This window comes from Mesitornis unicolor, unplaced genomic scaffold (genome assembly GCF_000695765.1).
Source record: "Mesitornis unicolor isolate BGI_N332 unplaced genomic scaffold, ASM69576v1 scaffold52488, whole genome shotgun sequence".
Classification (NCBI taxonomy): domain Eukaryota; kingdom Metazoa; phylum Chordata; class Aves; order Mesitornithiformes; family Mesitornithidae; genus Mesitornis; species Mesitornis unicolor.
Window position 1 is genome coordinate 1 of NW_010200892.1, and position 12813 is coordinate 12813.

Genomic DNA, 12813 nt, shown 5'->3' on the forward strand with positions numbered 1-12813 from the left:
ATATTAATATTAATTAATATTAATAAGCACCCTGTACACTTTTCTCAGTCTAGTCCTCTGAGTTCATTTATCTTTCTTGAATACTTTTCTAGCTGTCTCCATTTATTTAACACTGACTTTTGTCTCTGCTCTTTTATGTATCTGACCAGAGGTAGTAGAAAGAAAACCACCTTCTCTGCAGTTCTCTGAAACAGTGTTTACCCTATCTCCTGCTTCATCAGCTTCATCTTTAAATCATGGCTAATCCCCATGGCTAATGCTTCTTTCCATTAGTATTCAGGTATCTTCAAGCTAACTTTGTCCGCTGTGGTTGTGCTTATTACCTTGGTGCTACAGTTTGCAGGAGTAGATGCTGAGAAACCACACAGGCCTAGAGCAGAGCACATGGAGTGAGCCTTCCTGGCCATGCAGAGCTGTCCTGTTTGTCTCATCTCAGCGGCTCTGGAGCCCTTAGACTTGCTCTCTGAGTGCCCATTACCTTTGTAGCACTTTCAGCACTGATATTTTTTTAATGGAAAGACATTTTACTTGCATGGAAAAATTGCTAAGCTGATGCCGTAGTTGTGTCTGAGTGCTCTGCATGCCCTGTGACACCTTACCCAGAGTCAAGAGGAATTGTGAGCCTGGTGATCCTGGTCTCAAGTAATACCCTTTCAGAGAAGGGAGCAGTCGGAGGTACAATCTGCAAAAAATAGGGAGTCTCAGATCTCAAGATCCCCTGTTCATGTGCTAGTTCGCTGACTACCTGACATTGTGTCCTTTTATTGGATGGGAGATGGGTGAAAGTGGGCAGGGAAGCCAAAAGATTTGGAGTTTGCTTGTTACTGCACCACATGTACCTGCTCCTTTGTGCTTAGCCAGAGCCTATTGCTGGAGAGTCTCGGGACACCTCCTGAACATTACTCACCACCACCTCCCTCAAAACAGGAGATCACTGCAGGAGATAGAGGAGCACGAACTCTGCTGAGTTGTGTCTCCCACATTATTGCTGGAAACTCTGGAGGTGAACTGCACTGTTGAGTTTCCACTCGTCATGGTGCTCTGATGATAAAGCTTAGGTTAAAACATCTTAAAAATACAATATAGGCATAGTAAAACCTATGCAGATATTTTATAATGAAGCCATCAAATTTGCTGTGCTGTGGAATGCTGCAGTATGTGCACAATGTGGTTGATTCTAGTACTACATTGCCTGAGTTTTGTCATATATGGGCTCAGTTTAAAGCTAATGGAAAGGCCAAACATCGTGAAGACACAGATATCCACCCTCCCTTCATCGCCTTTAGTTAATGTAGAGCTGCATCAAAAAGAAGGTGTTCTCATAGTGTACCGAAGGGAATGGTTATAACCTGAGTGCTGTTCTTGTACTTTTTGCCAAGTATAATGCTCACTAGGAAGTTCAACATCACAGGTGAAGGAATACAAAAAACCAAGTATCTCTGAAAAAAAAAATGCTCTGATAACACTGTAAAGAACATGTGATCTTATCAGAAAGGAATTTTTTTAAAGTCTGGAAAAAAAAACCCCTTATTCTTTAGGCTCTGCCAGCATAATAAAATAATTTGAGAAGGATCTTTAAATATGACTAATAAACTTATGTGCTTGGGGCAGGAAAAAAGACCAAAAAACAAAACAGCCCAGTTTGTAGTCTGTTAATCTGCTGGCAAAGTCAGCTGCACGTACAGCACAGTGCTCTGTTCAAACAGAGTATGTCTGAAAGCCGCTGCCGTGTACTGGCTTTGCTGGAGGTCCAGAAAGCAAAGCATTACGGTGCATTGCAAGCCAAGCACAAGCAGTGCACTAATCCCCTCTGTGAACTGTGTGAGAGGAATGAAAAGGGCGAAGTATTAATCATGGCTCCTGCACCATTTGCTCTGATGGCCCCCAACCACCAGCCTTAGTGAGACATCGACTTTATTAGAGTTAGGGAAAAGCTGTTATGCCTAGGGCTCTAAAACTGCTCCCTGTGTGTGGATGCCTTGAACAGCTGATAAAGACTTAGGGAAACAATTTATTTTTTCTTTTTGGCTTTCTGCTCCAATTTAATAATAACATCAAGGTTACATCTTTATGCACTCGCCTCTAGGATAAAGTGAAGGGCAAGGAAAGCAATGTTTTTGAAATTCATTAGCCCACACCTAGAACAGACTCTGCACACACACCCCAAAACACACATATATGGAAGGTGGCTTGAGAAATCACCAGTGCTGGGTAAATTGAGACCAGTGACTTGCACTCAATTGTCTTTGCTCAGCTGATTGGTTCAGATACTACTGCTCATGCATGTTCTCTCTCTCTCTCTGTTTTCCAACTGAAACCAAACTGGTAGCTCTTCATCTATCAGGAAGGCTCCAGGGTGCCTTGCTGCTGAGAGGTTTTTTTGGGGCTTTATAGATTCTCCACAGTGAGGCATAGAAGAGTGGAGGCCTACAGCAGCCCTTTCCCTTGAGCTTAAAGAGGATATGTCCCAAAACTGGAAAGAGCTAATAAGAAGCAATACGGGGGGGGAAGACTAAAGAAAAAAGTTCAGTTCTATTCACTGACCTAGCAGGGGAATATTTGTCTGCTTTTTTTTGTAGCCTTTTTCTTAGTCAGTTCTCCCTCCTTCTTCTGATGGACTTTGGTGGTGGTAGTGGTCTTCAAATGATTCTTTTCCTCCTTTCTTCCTGCTTCCCCTGGCCTCATCTTTTCATTTTTTTCACAGTCACTTGTACTCCAGGTTTCTACAATTTTCCTTTTCCCTCCACTCCTAGCACAGTCTCTCTACCACTCCCTGGTGCCCTTCCCACCTTCACCAAGTTTCTAGTTTCTCCAGCCCTAGCTCTCACAAAACAACAGCGCTCATATAACAATCTACAACCATTAACCAATTATCACACCTCTCTACAAGGCAGGTAATTATTTATGAACATTTCTAAGCTGCAGCTGTTTGGTGTGACAGATTGTTCAGCTGTTTCTGCTCAAAAGGCCCCACACAACAATAGTAAGGCTGCGAAAGGTCAGGTTGGGATGAACAGCTAGAGCTGTGTTGGTGAACTATAGACATCTGCTAACACGCTGCTTAGCTCTGAATCTTCCTTTTACTTCAGTTTGTGAGCATTAAAAATATGTCCTGTATTTGCAGTGTCAAATAGGCTGCATCTTAAAAAAAAAACAACAAAAAACCCACAGAAAAGTCTATGGACCGTGTAGAGCTCCTCATTCTACACTTCATGAAATGGCACAGAGTAACTGGTCTGGCTTCTTGGGTCCCTGCCCGTGCTGCTGTGCTCACATAAGCCAGACTGTGCATGGTGAGGAAGAGGCCATCGCTTCTGCTGAAGGCAGCTCCTTAATAAACCAGTGGTGTGACATTACGCAGGAACTCCCAGCCTGAAATGCTGCATGACATTTTTCCCAATGGTGGAAGATTTATGATTTTTAACCTAAATTAATGAAGAAGCAGAGCCTTAATTAAGAAGCAGGTTGCTTCTGAAACAGCTAACCCACTTCAAAGGGCTGAAGCCATATACTTAATGGGGAACAAAGAAGAGAAAACAGGGTCAAAACAGACCATGGCTGTGCATTGCTCTCAACCCATTCATCTTGCACATGGGGGGTGCTCTGCTGGCATTTTAAAAATGGCAGTGGAACATCTGCCACCCAAAAGGAGAATTGGGGTGTGTGGGAGGGGCATGTGGTTTATTCAAAAGCCACTGCTCTCCTTTTGAAGCTGAAGATGAGCCAGATGTACGTTTGTTTTTTCTCTGCCAAGCCCTGGTAATGTTCCCATTGATTTCAGTTGATCCAGGATACCCCTCTTCTTTTTTTTCTTTTTTTTTTTTTCCTAGCTAGATAGTTTCAATTTGTGAATGTGGTAGGCAAGTTGATCGTGTTTCATCCTCTCATCATACCAGGTACAGCTGCTAGCTGATGGGCAAGTAGTAAAATTAGAAAGCAGTATCTTGAAAAATGTCACATTTTTAGGACCTCCATCTCCACAGATCTCAGTGTCCGTCTGGAAGAAACAGCTCAACCTCAGATTACTACTGTGTTCCTCAGTCAGTTTTAGTAGCCAAGTTGTTGATGTATTTGATACCGTTTGATATATAAGATTTTGAATAGGTCAATTCCTGCTTCTGGAATAAAGGAGGATGGGTGGCTTTTCCTATGAAAACAATATGGCTTAAATGATGGCTCAAAAAATCCACCACTGTTTCTTTAGGAAGATACACAAGCTAGAGATAGTCACCTTAACCAGAATACATATGGGCGTGTTGTGGAACACGGCTTCCAGATGTGCCAGCCTTGAGTGTCATCCCTACAGGTTTTTGTAAATCCTGCTGGACATCCATTGCACCTTTAGGGAGGCACACAGATATTTCTGCAAGTCTGGCCTTGTGCTGCTTTGGAAAATGCTCCTGAAAGTTGCACCCAACATTAAAAAGAGATTGATGTAAGCGATTAAGATAAATGCACAAAACACTTTCATTTTCTTTATTTTCAATCGATACTGTATGAATACAAAGTTTCTAGAAAGCTACAAAAATTCTACCACTTTATCAAGAAGGCATCAAAATGTGTCACTTTGCAAAGACATGAAAACACCTGCAGTAACCGACACAAAAATAGCATTTTTAGAGTGATGAAATAATTGCACTTAACTGTCATGGATATTAAAGTTATCACACATATGTACCGCGAAAGCTAGAATACATTTTTGTTTTTTTACAAAGCACTTTATAAAAAAATTCTCTGCACACAAAACCTATAATTTTCATATTACTATCATACTAAAGATAAATTCACTTTAAAGCCAACACTTAAAACATTTTAAACAAAAAAAGGTACCAGTACCTACACACAGACAATAACAAATACAAGAATACTGTACTGCCAAGAGGTTTGACTGAAACTCCTTTTGAAAGCTTCTGCAAATATGTTAAGAAAACATTGGAGAACATTCACTTTTTTCAAAGAGCCTTCCCTCCCTGTCTAACCTAGAGGTACTTTATCATCAAAAGGCAAGTTCTACATCAAAAGTTACCAGCAGCAGTACAATATTAAAGTAACCACTGACCATATATGAATATGCTTAAGTCACAAACCCATTTTATACACATTACACAAATAAACATAAAGTGAGAATTCCATTAAGTCATTTACAAATGTGAACAAATGCACATGGCAAAAAACCCCAAAACAAAACTAAAACCCAACCTGTTTTACATAAAATGTACTGAAGAATTAAAGGCTATTCAGGTTTTCAATGTTATAAAATTCTTTTGTCTTTTTTTTTTTTCAGGCACATATTGTATTTTTTGTCTGCAGTCATGAGCCTGAATCAGAGGCTCATAAAACAAAACAAAACAAAAACAAACCCACATATTCTGTAAGGAGGTAACAGGGATCCATCTCCTCTTAGTCAACTGAGTGCATTTCAGATTTAATTTACACAGTAAAACTAATTACATGATCTCAGCAAGAATGACCTGAAAAGTTAAAAGACGATGTCCAAAGTGTTTCTTGTACTTTGACTTACCCAGCCTCAATCTTTTTTAGGGGGCTAAACTTCTCAATATGAAAGATAAGAGGGCAAAGAGATCATCCTGAGAAAAGTACAAAACTGGACTCTATTATACATCTGCTGTGTGACCGGGTATGCGTATCAGTATGGGTCAAGTCAAGGGTAGACAAAAGGTTTCTCAGTATGAGTCAATGAGCGATCTGGGAAAACTATAAAGGGAACTGCTTCAGAAAGTGAGTATGCCCTAGGACTTGCAGTGGAAAAATAAATAGCTATGGATCGGTACGTCAAATGTTGTATATGCCTCGAACTGGCCAGTTACTTACATTCAACATAATGTACACCCTTCATTATTTCAGATAGCCTATACCGTGGAGGTTTTAACGGAAGAAGCTACTGCCAAACTTAATGAGCTGTAGCTGTGGTAGAAAGGGAAAGCAAGAAACAGGCATTATATCTGCAATTCCTTCAAAATAGTGGTGCAGTACCTAAATAAAATAATTTTGGAATTCAAGTAAGTAAAACTACATTTGTTAGTAGTAATTTTTAACAGCCCCAAATGGTACCATTATGCTTATTTTAATATTTTAATGAGACAGAAGTGTAGTTTATCACGAATACTGACTAGAACAGCTGAAATGTTTGGTAAGTACTGAAAATATATGCTCTGCTTGTGGGGCAAAAGTGTCTTTGCCCTACCTCAGTCTTATTGAGTTCAACAGGATTACTTGTCTTACAGAGGTAAGTGAGATTTAGACCTTGAAGGAATAACAAAAATAATATTTTAGAAACAGGGAACTTGAATTATCACAATATTTACCACACAGTGTCACAATATTTCTATATATAAAAAGTTAATCTTAGTTTTCATGAAATACTTTAAAAATCAAGTTAAAATTGTATTCACAACTATATAGTCCCTCTGACAGCTTTTGGTTTTGCTGATATTTGCTCTTTCTAACATTGTTTTCTTAAAATCTTACTCCTCTTCCCATCAATTTTAGTTGTAGTGTACAGTATGGCCCCCGTTCACAGCAGGTATCAAATACAGACACGTTTTTAAGAGGAGTTGGTTTGTTGTTTTTTTTCGCAAGACATCATATGGGAGAAAAACAAAACAAAACAACCCTGTGTTTTGAATCGTGCTGGCCAGAGTTTCTCTAACAGCACCTTCATCCACAATGCCCACACTCAACATTTCAATGCTTAAAAACACACAATTCCATTTACCCTAACTGTTGTCTGTTCTCCGTTTTCCTCTTGTTTTATGCATCTGACTTTCAGCATGCACAACATTGTAAACAGACTCTTGTCTAAACAAAAAATCTTCACAGACACCAAAATATTATTAGAGGAGAACAATAAAGTCACTTTGTCCACTGTCTGAAACTCTGCAGAATATGGATCTCTCATCAAGCAGATGCACAACGGGATGAAGAGAATACAAATGTGAATCATTTTCACTTTTATAACACAGACAAATCAGTTGCTGGTTTGCAGTGCTGTCAGAAACAGCAAACAGTAGACTACTCTTCAGCAGGTTGATCATAAGCAAAATTACTTTGCTATAAATGGTGCTTTTTTGTGAATGGAGGCCTGTAGATTCAACTTATTCCAATAAACCAAAGGCATTACGGTGATAACTAAATATTTTTGGTCTCTCTACAAATTGTCATTATTATGGCAGCACTTTTCTAAGCTGGAATTTCAAACCAAAGGCACTTTCATGCTAGAGTGCAGAAGAGTCACAATTAATTATTTGGTCATGAAATTTAAAAAGGCAGCATTTATTAATACAATTCACTGTTCACGGAGAACTAAGAATCTGTAACCTTTCCTTTTGGTATAGACATTTAACTGCGTAGTAATGGGACTGACTCGTACAGAAGGCTGGTTTAGACCAAGCAGTCAAAGAGTGTTTCTGTGGGAAAAAATACAGATACTTTTGAAAAATGGAACCAATTAATAAAACAATATATAAAATTTAAGTTAAGAGGCTAAAGGTACTTCTAATATAATGCTAAGGCACTGCATATTGTAATGCTTTGGCAGCTCTCAATTAAAAGGTTCCTACAAAAAAGTAACAGTAACAAGATAAGTACTTCCAGCTTACAAAAGAGCTCACAGTTTACAGGCAGCCTGTTGGACTACACACCCCACACTGAACAGTTGAAGGATTAAGGCTTTTAAGAATTAACATATACAGGGTATGGATCATTTACAGAAGTGTAAAGAAAAGACAATGGAAGTAGTTTCCCAAATATTACATATGTGAACACCAATAAACGTTGTGACTTTTTATACCCTATAGTTATGGCATATGTAGTGTGCCAGATTCTGTTAAAAAAAAGAACTGTACCTGGTTTTGCAAATTTACTTACATACTTTATATGCCTCAAAGAGTTTGCTTGTTATTAAAAAAATAAAACCACCAAAACCACAATTCAAACCCTAAATAAAAGACAACTTTAGAACAAAATAAAACAAAAACGTAGTTTTTGACTTGTAACACCAAGTGCTTAGAATAAAGGGCTACCATTAGGCTGTTACAATGCAGTGCTTTTCCTGATGTGATTGTTAGTGTTAAAAAAATGAATGTTAAAAGAGACCTTACCATGGACATATTTCTCTGTTCAGTTCACAGAATATAAACCGAAAGATCATCAGCCCTAATATCCACAAGCAGGTAACAGCTAGACATCACAGCACTCATCCACCCACTAGAGTTAGCTCAGAGGCAGGCTAAGGAATTTAGGCGGTCTTCCTTTTGGTGATGTTTGTTTCATCCTCTGAGTCCTCACCAGTGTCAAGGATGAACCTGGTCTGACGCAGACGTACCACAACCCCCTACCTCGTCTAGGCTATGTTCTAGTCTAGATAATTCAGCCATGGACAATTCTAACAGAGGGTACTATGCAGAAATAGAATATCCAAAATTAAGACTGGCTTTTTTTGAAGACTACAGCACTGTGCCTGGGAGTACATTCTAGACTTAAATTGTGCATGAGCACGTATCGGTAAAGGGCAGGGAGAAGGGACCTGCTAAATGTTAACTTCTTTGATTCACGACTGCAGAAGACCTTCCCAAGAACGCTCTTTGCCGATACCTCATGACTGGTCTTTAAGGTGGCTTGTGCTTGGCTGGGCAGCCCTCAGCCTTTCAGACAAACGTGTTGTGTGAGAACCCGCTGCTGGCTTGGCACCTGCTGAAACAACTGCTGCCTGGGCAACTGCAGGGCAGTGCCGGCTGGGCAGCAGAAGAAAAGAAACAGAGCAACGCTCTCTGGTGTAGCCAGGAGGAATGAGACTCCTCTCACATGTGCGTACCTCAGACAATCCCCCACACCCACATCCATGGTTTGAATCCTTACAGTATTAAAATATCTCCAGCTGAACTTCACTTCCTGAAGTCTTCCCTGAATATATCAGAAGGATGAATGCTACCACATCTGGATGCACAAGGACATCAGACCCCACGTGGTAAGTATGCATTTGTTTCAGATAAGGTCTTTGCCAGTCAGAACTGGAGACACGACTGGGAGAGGTGTAAGAGCACCATGATAAAGAGGAAAAGGAGAAAATAAATCTCCACTTTCCAATCTTCTTTGTCTGATGTTGGTAGTGATTTTCTAGCGTCTCACAGATATTAAAGCTGTTGATCCTTTCAGAGGTGTACGTGTTCTTCTTTCAAACACATTAGTGTTTTGCTTTCAGTTTACGAATTACTCAATGCTGTCGCAATGTCAGTTGTTTCTGTTCATCTGTTAATTTCAGAGTTGCAAGTTTTTCACTCAACTTATTAGAAAACATAGTTGTCCATATAAAATATAACTGCACACACAAGACTACATATAATGCAAGTCTAAATCTTCAGTATTTACCTACTTATTGCAAAATGAGCCATCTTTTTCATTAAATAATCAAATTTTCATATTAGTACAATACAGCTTTATACTCTTTTAAAATACACTAGATATGTTAGGGATAAGGGATGATGTTTTCTTTCTCTGCAATACCTGCTTAATGGATTAGAAATTAGTTTTAGCATTGAGAAAAAAATACAAAATTTGCCTAATTTTAGGACGTGTCTGTTTCTATCAGGCATTTCTTAAGGCTATATTTTTCATTTGGCTTCAAACAGAAAAAATGTTTCATTTTAAAAAATAATTTAGTGAATTACATTCCTCCATATCTTCCACCGTAATTAGTTACAAAGATAATTTTATAAAGATTATTAACTTTGTGTACTCATTTACAGTTATAGCTAAAGATTAATTTCACTTGCATCATAAAACAAGTGTTTCATGTTGGAAAAAAACCCAAAATAAATTCTTATAAATGCTGTCAGTTTTTCCCCATGGCAAATGCTCTGTCATACATTTTTCTATCTGAATTAAAAATAGGCCTCCACAGACAGAGGCGTTAGGTTCTTAAATACAGTCTTCCCAAAGAACCGTGGTTTACAAATTTGAAGAACACTTAGTTTTAGAAATAATTTTTACAACTGTACCAGAATTTCACAGCTACAATTATATATGAACACATTAAAAATGACTTCACTAAAACAGGATTTAGAAAAATGTGGGTGAAAGTTGGGCCAGAGGCACTGCCACTTAGTGTTGAGGTTTACAGTCTGTGTTTTGATAAAGATGTGAAATGAAGTGTATATATAAATAACTGATCAGTCCTTTACAAGCCTGTAGATATGATGCTGTGCTCCATGTTCGCTGTTCGACACTTCAAATACACAAGCCATGCAGAGCAGGGTTTCTTGTGTATCCCTGTTTGTTACAACCTGTTGGAGGGGAAGGAAGAGGTAGACAGTATGTTACAAACTCGGACACGCCAGGGCCAAAACAAGAAATGACCAGCTTGATTTAGACAGTCTTTAGGTGTGGCTGTTAGAAATGTGTGGCCTCTCGCTCGCTCTTTGTCAGTTTAAACTGACCTCTGTGACTGAGCTCACACACCTCACCCTGGGGCTGAGCTGTGGGGCTGAAGCTCCCAGTGAAGGGCACCAAGATTCATCTCACCCTGCTTGACCATGAGCTGCCATCATGCCGTCTTGGCTTAGCCTTCCTCAACCTGAATCCCGCTTCAGCAAAGGGAAACCAGTGCATCTGTGACACCTTGTGTTCACTTGCCAAAGGCAGCTGAACACAGTGCCCATGGCTCTGTGCTCCTGGCCCTACCCCTTCCTGTGCCACCAGCCCCTGGTCCTGCCCAAATCCAATGGTAGCAGCAGCAGCGCATGGCTCTAAGTGCTCGGCTGAGGTGCCACCACAAAGCCACAGCGAAAGCAAGCTGGGCAACTGGATGAAACTGGCTTAAAGGCTACTGTGTGGACCATACTCCATGCTTTAGATCACCTGTTGGGTGTACCCATTACTGCATGCTTTCCTGGCCCAAGAACTCATTAACACTGCTGACATTTGCAGTATTATAACTGGCATCTCAGAAAGAACACATCAGATGAATGGGCTGGTTCAAAGTTACTGCCTCAGGCTTGCTACAAACACCAGACTTGCATGGGAAAAAAAGAGAGCAGCAAGCTGAATCTTTGGAGAGCAACAAAGATGTTTGTTCAGGTTCTCAGCCAGCATAGCGTTTTCATCCTTAGCATCTGTAGTGCACAATTCCAAGAGTATTACTTTATAGTCAATGGGATTATTTCCTTAGTAAGCAACATGACTGAGGGATTCGAAAACTGGTTCTAAATATTGCAAGTTAAGCAAGTGACAGAAAGCCTGAGAGTATTTTAGAAATGGAAAAATAAAAAGTGAGTCCATACCAATAAAATTGTAAAATTTTCCAACACGCTGTTCATCATGTATTTCTCTGGTAAATGCTTCAGCTTGTGTATGAAGTTGATCATGTATTCACACATTGGAGAGCGATTTATCCTGTACACGAATCGGCCATTCTCAAACCTTGCATATTCAGTCTAAATAAAACAGGAAAAAAAAGACCATTTAGAATAAGAGAATTCAGAAGCAGCAAAAAAGTGAATGCTAGATAATTTTTTTCTTTCTTTGTATAGACGGAAAATAGAGACAGTGGCTCTCAGACATATACACACATGCCTACTTGCTAACTCCCTGCCCGAGCTATGCAGTGCCTTGCTAAAAATTCAAGGGCTCTTAATTATTGCAAGTTATAGTATCACTGCTTATTGCCTAAGCTGTGAATTAAAAAACTGAACAGGTGAGGATTACACAAAGGTAAGTCTAAGTCAAATAAAAAGGAATTAATCAGAAAAATTTGTGGTAAGATGGCTGTACAGTAGTTTCGAGGCAACTGTCTGCAAAGGGAACAGCCAAAATAAGCTTATATATTTATGAATAAATATACACATATAAACACAGCTATATTATTGCATGATTTAATAGGCAATTTTTGAATTACAGAAAGATGCAAGACTACAGTCAGAAGAAAACCAGACTCACTCTGATTGCAGGGGCTCACAAGGAGCTGAAGGAGGGTATGGCTGTGACTCAGACCCCTGCTGCCCAACTACCAATTGCTCAGATCAGGTACTCAGTGGCTTGTGTGATTTTTTGGCTTTCTCTAAGCGTGGCATAATAGAAATTATGGAAAACTTTTTTACGGTCACCATGCACAGGAAACATATTTAGTATAAGAAGGGCATGAACAGTGACCAGGACATCTATAAAGGCTCAATCTGCAGCTGTAGGCTAAAGCTCCCGTACAAAAACGGTATTGCAGATAACAGATGTGGATGTGAGGCACAGTACACTGAAGACAGGTTAAACAGCTGCAGTACCACTGTACAATAAACCAACTAGCTACATGACCATGCATACAGTTCTGTGCTTAGAAAAAAAAGGTAAAAAATAAATAAAGGTCCTCGCATGTTAAGGAAATATGCAACTTTGTATGCAAAAGCTGTTGGTGACTGGGGAAAGCATCCCTTTCTGTGCATAAAATAAGATAAAATAAGCATGAGCACAGATGAAACACAGCACACCATGTTTAAAAAATATAATTATAGAGGGAAGTGTGTCACTGTAGTATGGTTCCAAACAGGCTACGTGACTGGTCAAGTGTTTGGAAATGAAAGCAAGAGCATTTGTGCTTCAGTTTTTTCCTGCCAGATGATGGAGGAGGCAGCACTGATGTCAGCTGCACGTTTTCCACAAACGGGTGCCACAGGCAGGGTGGAGGAGGGTCTCCAAAGCAACAGGTAACTAGGATTTTACTTAACACGGTGACTTAAAATGAACCCAAACACCGCTAGGAAGAAAAATACTCTTTCAGGAAGGATTAGAGGATGGAAGGGAAAAAGA

The 12813-nt window shown here is 39.6% G+C and overlaps 1 protein-coding gene across 5 annotated transcripts in view; it reads right to left on the minus strand.

The window, feature by feature from the left end:
• Positions 1-9526: 9526 nt before the first annotated feature.
• The window catches only part of TEAD1 (TEA domain family member 1 (SV40 transcriptional enhancer factor)), a 98882-nt gene continuing 95595 nt past the window's right edge, over positions 9527-12813 (minus strand). For all 5 annotated transcript variants that reach the window (XM_010189868.1, XM_010189871.1, XM_010189869.1 and 2 more), the window contains 2 exons: positions 11298-11450; positions 9527-10301 (listed from right to left, as the gene is read on the minus strand). In XM_010189868.1, coding sequence (XP_010188170.1) covers positions 10188-10301; positions 11298-11450 — 267 coding nt within the window. In that variant the 3' untranslated portion in view covers positions 9527-10187. The remainder of the gene's footprint in view (positions 10302-11297; positions 11451-12813) is intronic.